At 37.0% G+C, this 12,625-nt stretch overlaps 1 protein-coding gene across 3 annotated transcripts in view; it reads right to left on the bottom strand.

The window, feature by feature from the left end:
- MCTP2 (multiple C2 domains, transmembrane 2) overlaps window positions 1-12,625 on the bottom strand; it is a 198,105-nt gene that overhangs the window by 117,065 nt on the left and 68,415 nt on the right. For all 3 annotated transcript variants that reach the window (XM_011969822.1, XM_011969821.1, XM_011969823.1), the window contains 2 exons: window positions 5,435-5,621; window positions 3,008-3,101 (listed from right to left, as the gene is read on the bottom strand). In XM_011969822.1, coding sequence (XP_011825212.1) covers window positions 3,008-3,101; window positions 5,435-5,621 — 281 coding nt within the window. The remainder of the gene's footprint in view (window positions 1-3,007; window positions 3,102-5,434; window positions 5,622-12,625) is intronic.

A 12,625-nucleotide genomic window follows, 5' to 3' on the forward strand; every position in this document is an offset into this window, starting at 1 on the left:
ATTTTCTTTTTCTAATGGTTATTCGAAAAGAGGTGGATGGCTTTAAAATTAGGAAACTACTGAGCATAGAGTTTACCGTATGCATTCATTCACTCCTCCAGGACATGCAGTCCCTTTGCTCCCAGAACAGTAACTATAACCTCTGCATGGACTACTGCCAAGACTAATCCCTATAGTCTTTTGCTTTATCAGGATTCCTGAAATTTAGGTGAAACTAAACTGAAGCATCAATTATTGTGGTTGCTTCATGTTGTTTATAGAAACATGCAATTACCACAAAATAAAAACATATGATAAAAGAAAAGCTGAAAGAACGAAAGGTTTCCTTTTGCACCGTGTCTAAAATGACCATCATTCTTTAGAGAATGTCCCTGGTTATCTGGAGTAAATGCATTTTTTTCAATTTGTGGGTGAATGCTTTACTCCCCTAGCAACTGCAATAAATGAACGCTGATTTATAAAGTAAGGTGACTGGAAAATGAAGGGTATAGAGTAGGAATGGTTACGAATAGTTACTTAATTTCTTCAATGTTCCTGGCACTGACAAAAATGGGTGGTTTCTCTGATCCTGATCCAATGACACTGCTGAGGTCTGTTTTATTTTTTATGTGCTATTCAAAGTAACAATAATGATAACAGCAATAACTCCTGATCCCCACTATAGGCCACGATCGCTAACCTCTTAGAGGTATTCATTGCTACGTCACTGTAATCTGAATCCACTTATTTTTTCACACAGAAAAGTTAAATTACAACTATCTGGAATAAGTCCACTTTGTAGCCCTAAAGCAGTGCCTTGGTTGGAACACTCTGGGGGATTCACACAGGAGCCTGACAATGTATAAACATAGACTGTGAAATTCAGTTCTAAAACAAAAACCATTATGGTCTAAACACATGTTTAGCCAATGACAAATCACTTTTCCTCAATTCACAATAGCAATAATTTTCTCATAAATACAGAAATAGTAAAACACCAGGGCATTTAGTCAAACCACACAGCATTATTTCACTTCTAACTACAGTTATTGTTATTGGAATTTGTTGGTACTTACCTTCATCTACCCCAAAACTATCTACTGAATACCTTGAATGTAAAACAACAAAATGAAAACATTTCTCCCAAAATTATTCTTCCATAGAAAGGGTCTTTACAAAGACTCTTTCTTCAGGTATCCTCTCCTATTCACTTTATTTTAATAGTTAAAATACTCTTTGGAGATGATACACTGGCCTGAAACAATCTTTATATAAACTAACTTTGGGGGTTTTATATGGAGGTTACTTGATAAGACAGGTTAAATAAATTAAGTTTTTCAAAAGTGTTTCCATTAGCCAGGTGTGGTGGCAGGTATCTGTTATCTCAGCTACTGGGATAAGAAGCTACTGAGGCAGAAGAATTGCTTGAAACCAGTAGGCGGAGGTTACAGTGCGCCAAGATGGCGCCATTGCACTCCAGCCTGGGCGGCAGAGCAGGACTCCATCTCGAGGAAAAAAAAAAAAACAAAGGGTTTCCACATATGGATGTTGTTGTACACAAGCCTTCAAAAAATACTCTTCATGCATTACAATTAGTCACTGGAGATTCAAAAATATATATATGCAAGTTACAGAAAGAATTTTTTTAAATGCTAGAGGCATAAATGAGTTCTTGGGGCTGGAGACATTTCCTGAGAGAACAACAATTGTGCATTCAAAAAGTGCTGTATGTAAACAATTAGACAGAAGTAAAAATAATTTTCTCTGGGAAACTCATAGGCAATTCTAAAAGTGCTTTAGGGATGACAGAACCACTAATGTCAAAGGCACATGTGAAATGTTGACTGTTTTCATAAAATATAAGTAAAAAGAAAAATGTCTTAATTAACATGAGATTACAAACATTTGCAAAAACACTAGTGAATATTAAGAGCAATCATCTGAGTACTTCACCTACAAACATCAAAAATTATATCTTCTATTTGGCCCAAAAACCATTTTTGGATCTTCTCACTAGTCAGGATCATCTTATAGAGTAGTCATTTCTATTGTTTCATTTTTGAGCAGGGTGAGGAGAATTTTTTTTTTTTCAACTAAGTTTATATTTCCTAAAATGTCTGTAATATAATGTGCTGAAAATTAAAGTTCTCTTTTCCAATGGTTGAACTTCCTCAAACTCAGTCTCAGAAATTTAAAGGCCGTACAAATATAGTGAAATTGTTCCTGTCTGGAAGGAAGAAAAACAGTAGCCCACATTTTAAAAATACGGGATATATATTTTTAAAAACCATGCAATCCTGAATCAATAGATAGAACCATGCTGTAGAATACTCTTTGTATTCATCAATTTACTTGGTAAATAGCATCTGTCATGTAGGCGGCTAAATTGTTAGTCAGCACAAGGGGGTAATTTGGCAATGAGTGGGGAGCCGCTGTCAGACACTGGCGTGTCTGGATTACTCTACGTGCGGCAGAGCAGAATTCAGCACAAAGCATGTCTGCTTTGGCCTCTTTCTAAAAGTTCAAGTTACAGAAGCACCAACAGAAACTTCCTATAAGACAATGTCAACTGCAAAGTGGTCCCAGGGCCTAGACTCTGGTCATTGTTACAATGAGGTGCCAGCCGGATCTGACTTCAAGCTCAGATTTATGAACCATGCGAACGATTCAGACAGAGAGCAGCGAAAGGCAAGAAGTCGAATCGCTGTCATTTGAGGTTACACAGAAAAGCTTGACCAACAACTTAATTTAACAAATAAAGAAGTCGTGACTCATAATCCACAAATATTTTTGAAGCTCAATAGATCTGAATATTGCTGAATCAGCATAAAATCATTTGAAAGAAATGTGTAAAAAAGGTGCATTATGTGAAAGAAATTGCTCAAGTCTGCCTCTTTTTTGCTATGACTGTATTTGAAGGTGCATGAATGTTATATTCATATTTCTACTTATTAAGCATTTTGCTTTGCTAGGAGATTGCTTCAAAGTAGGAAATAAAGATAAATTAGAAAACGAAAGTGTCCTGTACCTGAGAAATCTGCCGCTAAGAGATCTGCTGCCTTTAAAACCTTCACTTGTAAAATGCCGACGTCTTTCATATCTTTCAGGGAGTTCCGTAAGCACTGAGGGTTGAAAAGGTGATAACAAGTGAAAACAGCTTTTTAACATACTATTTAATGTCATAAAGTCCCATAGGAAGTGCATCCTAGATTTATCTTCCTTTCTCTCATGAAATCTTAAAAAAAAATCCCCCAAAATGTATTATGTAAGTTAACAGGACAGTTAGGCGCTTATAGCAGCCAAATTAAAAGAAAAGTGGCTGAGAATTAATTAACTACACATTTAAAATAAACCAATTAGAAGCACATATAATCTACTTTTAACATTGCCCCCTGGTGATAGCATAGATACCCCACCGGGAAAATGTGTGGGTAGAATTGTACTGATACTCTTTTTCCCCCCTTCTTTCTCATTAATGCAACTTTTAAATCACTCTGAAACACAACATTATTCTGACCTCGTTAGTACAGACTTTATGGATACCAGAGGACTAAACTTGGACTCATCACAGATACTTATTACCACTGGAAAGAGAGTTGGGGTGGAAACAGAGTAAATTTTCTGGTCTATGTTTTAGCTAGCTCATTCAATTAGAGATTAAGCATCTAGTATCACCCTAGATTCATATTTACTTTAGCCTTGAGTTTGTACGAGCCAAAGTCTGAATCTACATTTACTGCTCATTCTTAAGCACATATAGCAATATTTGGATGTTTATATACATGGCATCCTTAAGAAATCATGCATGAAAGAGGCCAGCAGATAAACTCTCTTCTCATGCCTCCAGAACACACCTACTGAAAAAGATACTGCCTTAAAACCGTTGGATATGCTATTTGTCATCATTAGATAGCTAAAAACCTGTGATAAACAGATCCCAAGGATTTACGAAAGGCTATTAAAATACTTGTTATTTAGGCATTTCAGATAGAATAACACAAGCTTAACAACAGTTTGCCTAACTTAATATGCATCATTCCTAAAAACATTTGAAAGTTGTTTCTCCTCTCTATTTTCAACCTAAACAAACAAACAAAGCAATTAGTTTTTAAACTAAGAGAACACATTTGAAATGAAGTACTTTTACAATTTAGAAGTGGAAATGCCTTTAAAGATGATCTGTTCTTACAACCTGAAAAACAAATCCGGGGGCTGTAACTTGTGCTTTGAAACAGCATTTGTTCCCTCTAACATGCTGGCCAGCTTGCTAGCTGAAGAAGCACTCAGTATTTCTATTTTGATCATAGCCTCTTCAAACCTCTTTTCGATTACTACTCCTCAAATCCTAAAGCATTATTCAAAGCAGGTATTACTTTATCCACTTTACACCTAGATGTAGATGGTATCTAATGTTACTTTATAAATACACAAAACTCCTCATGAATTTGGTAAATTTGTCAACTTATCCATTGGAAAGCTTGGGGAAAAACTGTATCCTTCACCATTAAATTTTCATTTGCTTACCTAATCAGAGAGAATGTTAATAGTGAGTTGTGTCAAACCTTCTTCACAGTATGCCAAGCTCACATGCACAGTCTGCATTGACAATGAGCTATGTGGCTAGGTCTTGTACTCCCGAAGATAAAGAATTATTCAATTAATCAATACATCTACACAGTGAAGGATCCTGGTGACACTAAAGTTTATGCTGAGAATGATAGTACCATTGAATAGGGATTCATCTTTGCTTCATTTTCAGGCCACTTTCCTAAAACATGCCTTCCCTGTGTGGCACTAAAATAAACATATTGATTTATAAAGAAGATAGGATAAAAGCAGAATGCAAATAAAGGCACCTAGAAAGCCAGAGTACAAAAAATAAATGAAGAGGACACAGCCATTTCATTTAAAAATGCTGAGTGGACTGTTAAGCACACTGTAACTACTTAGGGAGAAATCACACACTGCTCTTATCCAGAGCAGTTCAGAACAGCAGTCCTTCGTGTCCAGCTAGTGTCATTGCTTTACAAGGCACGAGCAGGTTCTCACTTGATCCTAAGAAGTTCTGCAAAGGTATCCATAACATTGCAAACATTAATGGCTGGTAAAGTTATTTGTGAACTTATATTAAAAGCCCTATTTATACACACAGACAGGCTAAGCAGGAGTCTGCTTCCCTGGGGATTTCAACATTCCCTAAAGACTTGCTAAAAGCTAAAAATTCAGAATATCTTTTTGCCTTTTCAAATAGCAAAACCAACTCTTAATTCTACTGTCACCTTTTCACTAATGCATTAACCCCTAAGTCTGATGTCTTGTTTTATGACGTACAATGAAACTTGGGACAAAGATTTCTTTTGATGTAGTTTTTCAATTCAGGGACTTTGTTTCAATAAAGACTTTGTTTTAAAAGAGAAGGGAGGAGGGCGAGTGTACAATAAGGCAAAACACTCACATATCGCTGGGTAATCTGCTTTCTTTCGCTGGGGTCTGCTAAGGGGCAGACACACAGATCAGAGATGGAGACCCCCGCACAGGGTGTAAGTGTGACCAACATAAGGAGAGCCCCCAGACAGCTGTCCAGTGGCAGCTCCAGGCAGTTGGCTTGCTTCAGAGGGAGTGCCGAGATATCCACTTTACACCTAGAAAAGTTTCAGGAATCAGAGAAAGAAAAGTTATTAATTCAAGGCCATTGTGGTACCTCCAAAGCACCTGGCTTTGATTTCATCACCCCCCAAAACTCACTCTGTCTGGTCTTAGGTTTATTGAACAGCGAAGGTTGCGCCAATTCATAATGCTCACTCCCAGACTAACACATCCTAAAATTAAGGAGAGGAAGAGGTCCAGAAAATCAAAAAGAAGGCAGCATTGGCAGATGGAAAATGAAAACAGGATTACGATCTTTGCCAAATAAGGTTTGTAGAAAGATAAGATCAAAAATTAGGGAGAAAAAGTTTGAAAGTTTAAGCCTTATGAGTAAGCATGTTGTATGGCTTCCCTGGGCTGTGTCTTCTATGATTAAAGAGAATAAAGGATTATGGTTCAAAACATGAAGGAAAAAAAAAGAAAGATAAGAGAAAGGCAAGTGGGAGAGGGTTAATGGAGAAACCGTTTTCTTCCTGATTAATGCCAACTGGCGAATTTTTATCTTAAACAACACGTTAAGGTGTTTTCCTAATAGGCACAGTGCCACAGGGTTTCCCCAGGTGGGTTTCTTTCGGACAAATGAAGCATGAAGTGCTGTTGATTGATCCCATTTCAGCAGCACTGCCAGGAAAGGCTGTACCCATCTGCTATAAATTGCATGTTTTCCGCCTCTTAACAGCCAATGTTCTGGGGATGTTGAAAACCTCAAACACATTTAAATACAGAAGCAAACACCAAAAAAGGGGACTGAGGTGCTAAGCCATTTATTTGCCTTAACACTGACAACTCTGGGTTTGCCTGGACCACACCTGCTTTGTTTATGTATGCAGGTGGGTGAAGTAGGTGGGGTGGAGTAAAGTGGGGTATGGTATTCCCAGACATCATTTTTATTTTTTACATTCTCCTTTACCCTCCATAATTATAGAATAAGATGAATATTCAAGACTTCAGAAAAGGATGGAAGCACTGCTCCCCAGAATGAACAATAAAGATAGATTCTTTTCCTAAGCCGTCAATGGACTTTGTACATTTGCAGTTAATTACAAATAGGTAAACTTACATACTATATAAAGCGATGGCAATTTTGAGCCATATGGCTATGTGGACGAAAACTTCCACTTTAAGAAATTTGAGAGAAAGGTTGCAATCATGTTTCCAAACAAATATGACATCAAAAGACTCTACTAGACTTTATTACAATATTTTAAAATATTTTACATATCAATATGTGTCCATATAATTAATTTAGGTGGGCATTTATTTCCTATTTATTTCCTATTTATCAAAAGTGACCCCAATTACAGGAGGGAGTGGCCATTAGAGTTTTTGCATGTAATAAATTCATCAAATATTTCTATAGGAGACAGATTACAAAAAATGTGTTTTTAAATAACCCTCTGATTTGAATCAAAACAATTTTTCTGTATCAATAGGGAAGCTTTTAAAGTTAAATTGCATTACTATCTATAAAAAATACGTTATTAAATATTTTTATTTCATAAGCATGATGTAAGTGGGAAATCAAATTTGCTTGGAAAGAAAGAAATGTCAAGTGCTTTAGACCATTTATTTCTAGAAAAGTAGGTCCCCACAAATTCTTAACCAATATTGCAATAATATTTCTATTTAGGAGTAGTTTGCTAAGCATTATTTTACACTGTTACATACACTTTCATTTAATAAAGCTCTTTCTTACGGAAAGGTAAATAATCCAAATTTGTAGAAATTTTCTCTGCTAATCACACTGTTACAAATTAACAATAGCCTATTGATGGCACATTCTTTTTAATACCATTAATAATGGCAATTTAGTTTTGTCCTTTAAACGTTTGCCTTCTTTGTTGGGATGGTAGTTTTGTTGGTTCTTAGAGCAGCCAAAATTTATTTAGATACAAGTGCTCTGACAGCTAATAATATTTGAGGGTCAGAAATAATATATAAGTAAGCTCTAATAAAATTTTTCTTGGATAATTCAAAATGAACCTGATATTAATTCTAGAGTAATCTAATAACGCTGTGAGCAGTATTACCACAATTGGAATAACTGAAAATTTTCCTAGTGACTGTTTAAGTGCTCAACTTATTGGAACAGAGCAGTTTATCAATTTTAAGTAAAAGCTGAACCACATACCAGATGAAATGCAAATTAAATATTGGGTTTCTTCTCAAAATTACACATTTTCACAAGCTTTTCACTCATTTCTGTCTACTGCGAATGTTTTCCACTTATGTGATTAAAAAAAATTAGTCCCTTCACTAGAATGAACACTTTCATGAAAAATAGCCATTTCTAGTTTAGATATTAGAGTCCTATAAGCAACAGGTTGAAGATTTAGGCATCAGCTTAATGGATTCTACATTCTTTGACAACTAACGAGTGAATCCAGCCAAGTATTTACTTGTACTTTCTCAGTGACTACAAGAAACAAGCTAAACTGATATATTAGCATCATGATATTAGCATCATGTCAATCAAAATTAAAACTTAGTCTTTCTGGACATGGGTTATGACCCAGCCTCTTAGAGGTCCTGACCCACCACATGAACCGGTATGTTAAGAATTAATTTAAAGCTACCATAGTAGCCCCCCTTTAACAATGACTTTTTATAAACATTCTGCAACTCTTCTACCCACATCGTGTCCCCATTTATTTCCACATTCTAGAAGGAGGAGGAAAGATGGGAGACAGAAAAAATGTATTTCATACAAAACCTTCTTCAGGCCTCATGGTTAACCTATTTCAACTCCAGCTTACACTGCTCCAGTTTTGTCATAAAGTTTGAAGGAGAACCAGAAGCTCTGGACATTAGCCAGAGACTGAGAGAATTATTTTCATTAACCCCCAACCTAGTAAGAGGTTACTGCATTACCAGAAAAGCAGCAGAATATTTTCTTAACAAAAAGACTTTTTTCCCTTCAAATTGCAAATACTGTTAACCATAATACTCATCCAACCTTCCAAAAGAGAAATATCAAATGACCAAAATGGCTTTTTGCATTTTTTCATAAGTTCAAAGACTAAAGTCTTTAAGATGTAAACATTCTATAATACATTCATCAAAGACATCTGCAATACGAAAAATCTCCAAAGAAGAAACTAGGCTTCTTCTTTTTCATTATTGTTCTGGATTCTTCTCTGAAAAAAATACTAAATAATTTGGTTGGACTCTTATGTCTTTCTAGTCACTGCTGAAGACCCGTAAATCTTGCTCTTTTCTGTCCTCTCTTTGGCTACATCTTATTGGCAGGGTACAGGATTAGCCTTTCCCTGTTATGGGCAGGTGTGAGGGGCTAATAACTATTTTTGGTTTGTGGGCTATAAGTTTTGTCTAGCAACTACTAAAATCAGCCCTTGTACCATAAAAGCAGTAATAGACAATGTAAACAAAGTTTTTTCCAAAAAAAACTTTATTTACAAAAACAGGCAGCCATATGGATTTCACCTATAAGCCCTGGTTTGCTGACCCCTGAACTACTGAAACACTTGTAATTTAGTGGTGGTGAATTATACGTCTTTTTTTTTTTTTTAATGTAAATTTTTTTAACTCACGACAGCCCAAGAAACTCTGGTCAAAATATCCAATGATCTGTTAGTTAATAAAAATGGATAAAGCAATAAAACCTATAAAAATTGTTCCCTTCTGTCTGATAGAAACAATATGGAAAATACACACTCAGAGCATCTATATAAGGAATTCAATTAATGAGCATGAACCAGTTAGGTCTGCTCCAGTGGCATCACATACGACTTCACACACAAGGGGACTAAATGTCTTTGGACAGTCATTCAGAAGGTGCAACACACCGGGCCCTTAGGTAACCAGAAAATTTTTATTCCAACGTCAGCTTTTTAAAAATGTAATTAATAGGAGCTCCATTGCAACAAGATTTACATTATAGAAATCAAAATAGCCAAGTCGCTGCTGTGTTAGTGTCTAAGAAGGACCACCCATTGTTCATCTGCAAGAGATGGAATCCAACGGCTTTGTGCCTTCACCCCTGCCCTCTTCTCTAGCCTTATCATGTGACACCATTGATCTTTCCACTCCATCAAGGTTCTCAGAGGGAATGTGCTCTCTCCCCTCTCCAGGCCTTTGCCTATGTTATGCTGTCTTCCTGGAAAGCTCTTCTTTCTGTCTCCTTGTTAACTACCACTATTCCTACAAGTCTCAGCTTAGACCGCTGTTCTTCAAGGAAGCCTCCTCTTTCATTCTAAGCCCAAATTGGCATCCATGATGCCAGGACCTGCAGTCCTCATTCCACCTACTGCCACTGCCTGCTTACTTGTAGTAGCCCAAGGACAGCAGCCTTTTCTGTATCATTGTCCACTGAATCCTCAAGTATTTTGCCTTCTGCCCAACATATGACGTGCTCTGGATTTGAATAAATTGAATGCACGAAAGAATGAATGTCAGCACTGTCACAAAACTCATGAAGTCAAAAACTCCAAATTACAGTGTTTTTTTGTGAAATAACTAAATCTTCTGCAGCCTCTGTTTCTTCCCCTATGTAGGAAAGGAATTGAAATAAATGTATTTACTAGGTGCCTCTCAGATTTAAAATGCCATTGTTCTACTCACCTGAAGAAAAGAGACTAAATTACTTTTTTTTCGCTTTCCTACAATAGGCATATATTAAAGCCACCCCCTCTAACCCACAGGCAGTTAATGTGCTGATTTAGCATTGTTTCTAACCTCCCATTCTTGTCTTTCTCCATTAATCCCACAGCATTTTAATGTTTTAATTCAACACATAATTTTACCATATCAGTCAGACAAACCTGCTCAAGTTTTACTTGCCATGATAGCTTTTAACCTCTTATTCATTACCATAATTCTATGTTTTATATTACAGACTGGTCAGCTTTTAACTTAAAGGCAAGGGGCAAAAAAGAGTGCTAGAGTTTTAAAAGCTGTAAATCTCAGCGGCTAAGGAAGCCAGGGAACAGGAGGAAAATGGTGAATGTGTCAAGCCTGGCTGTAAAAGCAGATCAACGACATGGGGTGCAATTTGTCCAGAGAAATACTCCAGCCCAGATTTTTCACTGTCTCAGAGCCACTAATAAACTGGTAGAATGTCAGAGCCGCTTAACCAGCACCATCTGGGACTGAGGAGGGACTCTGAGGCAGGCTAGTCCGAATTGGCTTGTGGGTTCCCATTCTCAACCTTTCCAAACTAAATTAAGTCTAGAAAATTCTATAATGAGTTAATCTGTAGAATCCCCTTGAAATATAAAATATACTTTAAGAAATTGGTACGATTACTTTGAAATGGCTCAAAATGGAATAATCTATATTACTCTATATTCATACTCTTGACATTTTGTTTAAAAGTTGGAGCCAGTTAAACTCAGCTTTATGTCTTACTCTCCCCTAAAAGCTCACTGTTTCTATCTAAGATCAGATGCTTTTTTGCTGGTTTTGCCCGTGAACAAACACTGGAGTTGGCAGGCAACACAGTTTCAGGGGATGATGGCTCTTACCTGAGCACCTTCATCTCACCAACCCCAGTGTTTTTAGGAGTTACTTGCGGCTCAGGCGGAACCTGAAGGTAGGTGGATTATGGAAAAAGGGGAAGTCAGCAAGTTCCACATGACTCAGGAGAGCCTGGAGGAGGGGCCTAATGGGCAGGTCCACATTGTAACCATCACCAAGCTAACAACCTACCCATGCCATTGTGATTTCTCTACACATAAGCAACCACTACCCCAGCCTTGTCATACATGGTTACAAAACTTCAGTATTGTTCAGGCTGACCTACACTGCCCAACCCTTCCATCAATGGATGTCCCTCCTACCATGTCCTTGATGATGGTCACTGCTCACTTTTACCAAAAAATATCAACAAATTCTATGCTGTTTTGGAGGAAAAAAAATACATTGAATTTTCCTAGTCATACTTTATTTTCTTAAATTGCATAATTTGAGTTGCCAAGGTGTGAGGACCTACAGTTTACATGCAGAAAAATCTCAAAATTAATAATAAGTAATACCTACCATCAGAGTGCGCAAGGGAATAAACAATGTCAAGTAGATGTTGTTACTGTTAGCCATGATGACCCTGCCAGTTGGCCAGTGAGCCCATTATATAGATACAGAGCCAGACTCCACAGGGAATCCACCATCCAAGTCCCACAGTGAGCAGACAAAGTGATGATCAGCAAGCTCAGGATGTGTGACCCCAGAGCTAATGTTCCTTCCCTCCCACTGAACTGCCTACACAGCTTCCCTGAAGAGAATTTTCCCAGAGTCCATCTAGATTTTTAATTGTAATGTTCAGTTATGAATATCAAGGTTTTATCCAAAACAAAGCATGAGACAGGCTGTGGAGAGGAGACAGTTAAGATACATTTGCACAGCAGAGAGCCTCCTGATGCAAAAAGGTTTTTCCCAACAGTTGGAAAATAAAATAGCTGGGTCTTAGAATGAAGATCACAAAGAAAAGCAAATATGTTTAAAAAAAAAAAAATCTTGAAATATTTAAACAATAGCCGGGAAGAAGGAACCATAAGTAGCATGTCAGTGATGTACATATGCTAGCACAATCTTTCAGTCTGAGAAGCAGTCAATATTTTATCATAGATTTCCCCCACCTGCAAGTTCGCTGCAGGGTAAAGCAGTAGCACCAGTTCCCAAGAGATACTTTTGTTATCTTTTGTACTACAGGAGAGGAAAAAGGAAAAGGATACCAAAAAAAAAAAAAAATTATTTAAAATTCATGAAGAGGAAGAACAGAATGACCACCAAGACAGGTATATGTCTCAGTTACAAACAGGAAATAGCTAAAATAATAAATGAACACCCAAATGACAAAACATGGATTACAAGGGACATCTTAAATTACTTTTATTGTCTCTGTGAGCAACCCAACACTCATTTGGAAAAGCATTTCCTATTATGTGAAGGAAGCATGACAGTACAATGACTTGTGAAATGCAGCGGCATTATTCTTTGCACCTACTAAAACAACATGCTGGCCATTCATCACAGAAGGACCCTG

The sequence above is a fragment of the Mandrillus leucophaeus genome, unplaced genomic scaffold (assembly GCF_000951045.1).
Source record: "Mandrillus leucophaeus isolate KB7577 unplaced genomic scaffold, Mleu.le_1.0 Scaffold91, whole genome shotgun sequence".
Taxonomy (NCBI): Eukaryota; Metazoa; Chordata; class Mammalia; order Primates; family Cercopithecidae; genus Mandrillus; species Mandrillus leucophaeus.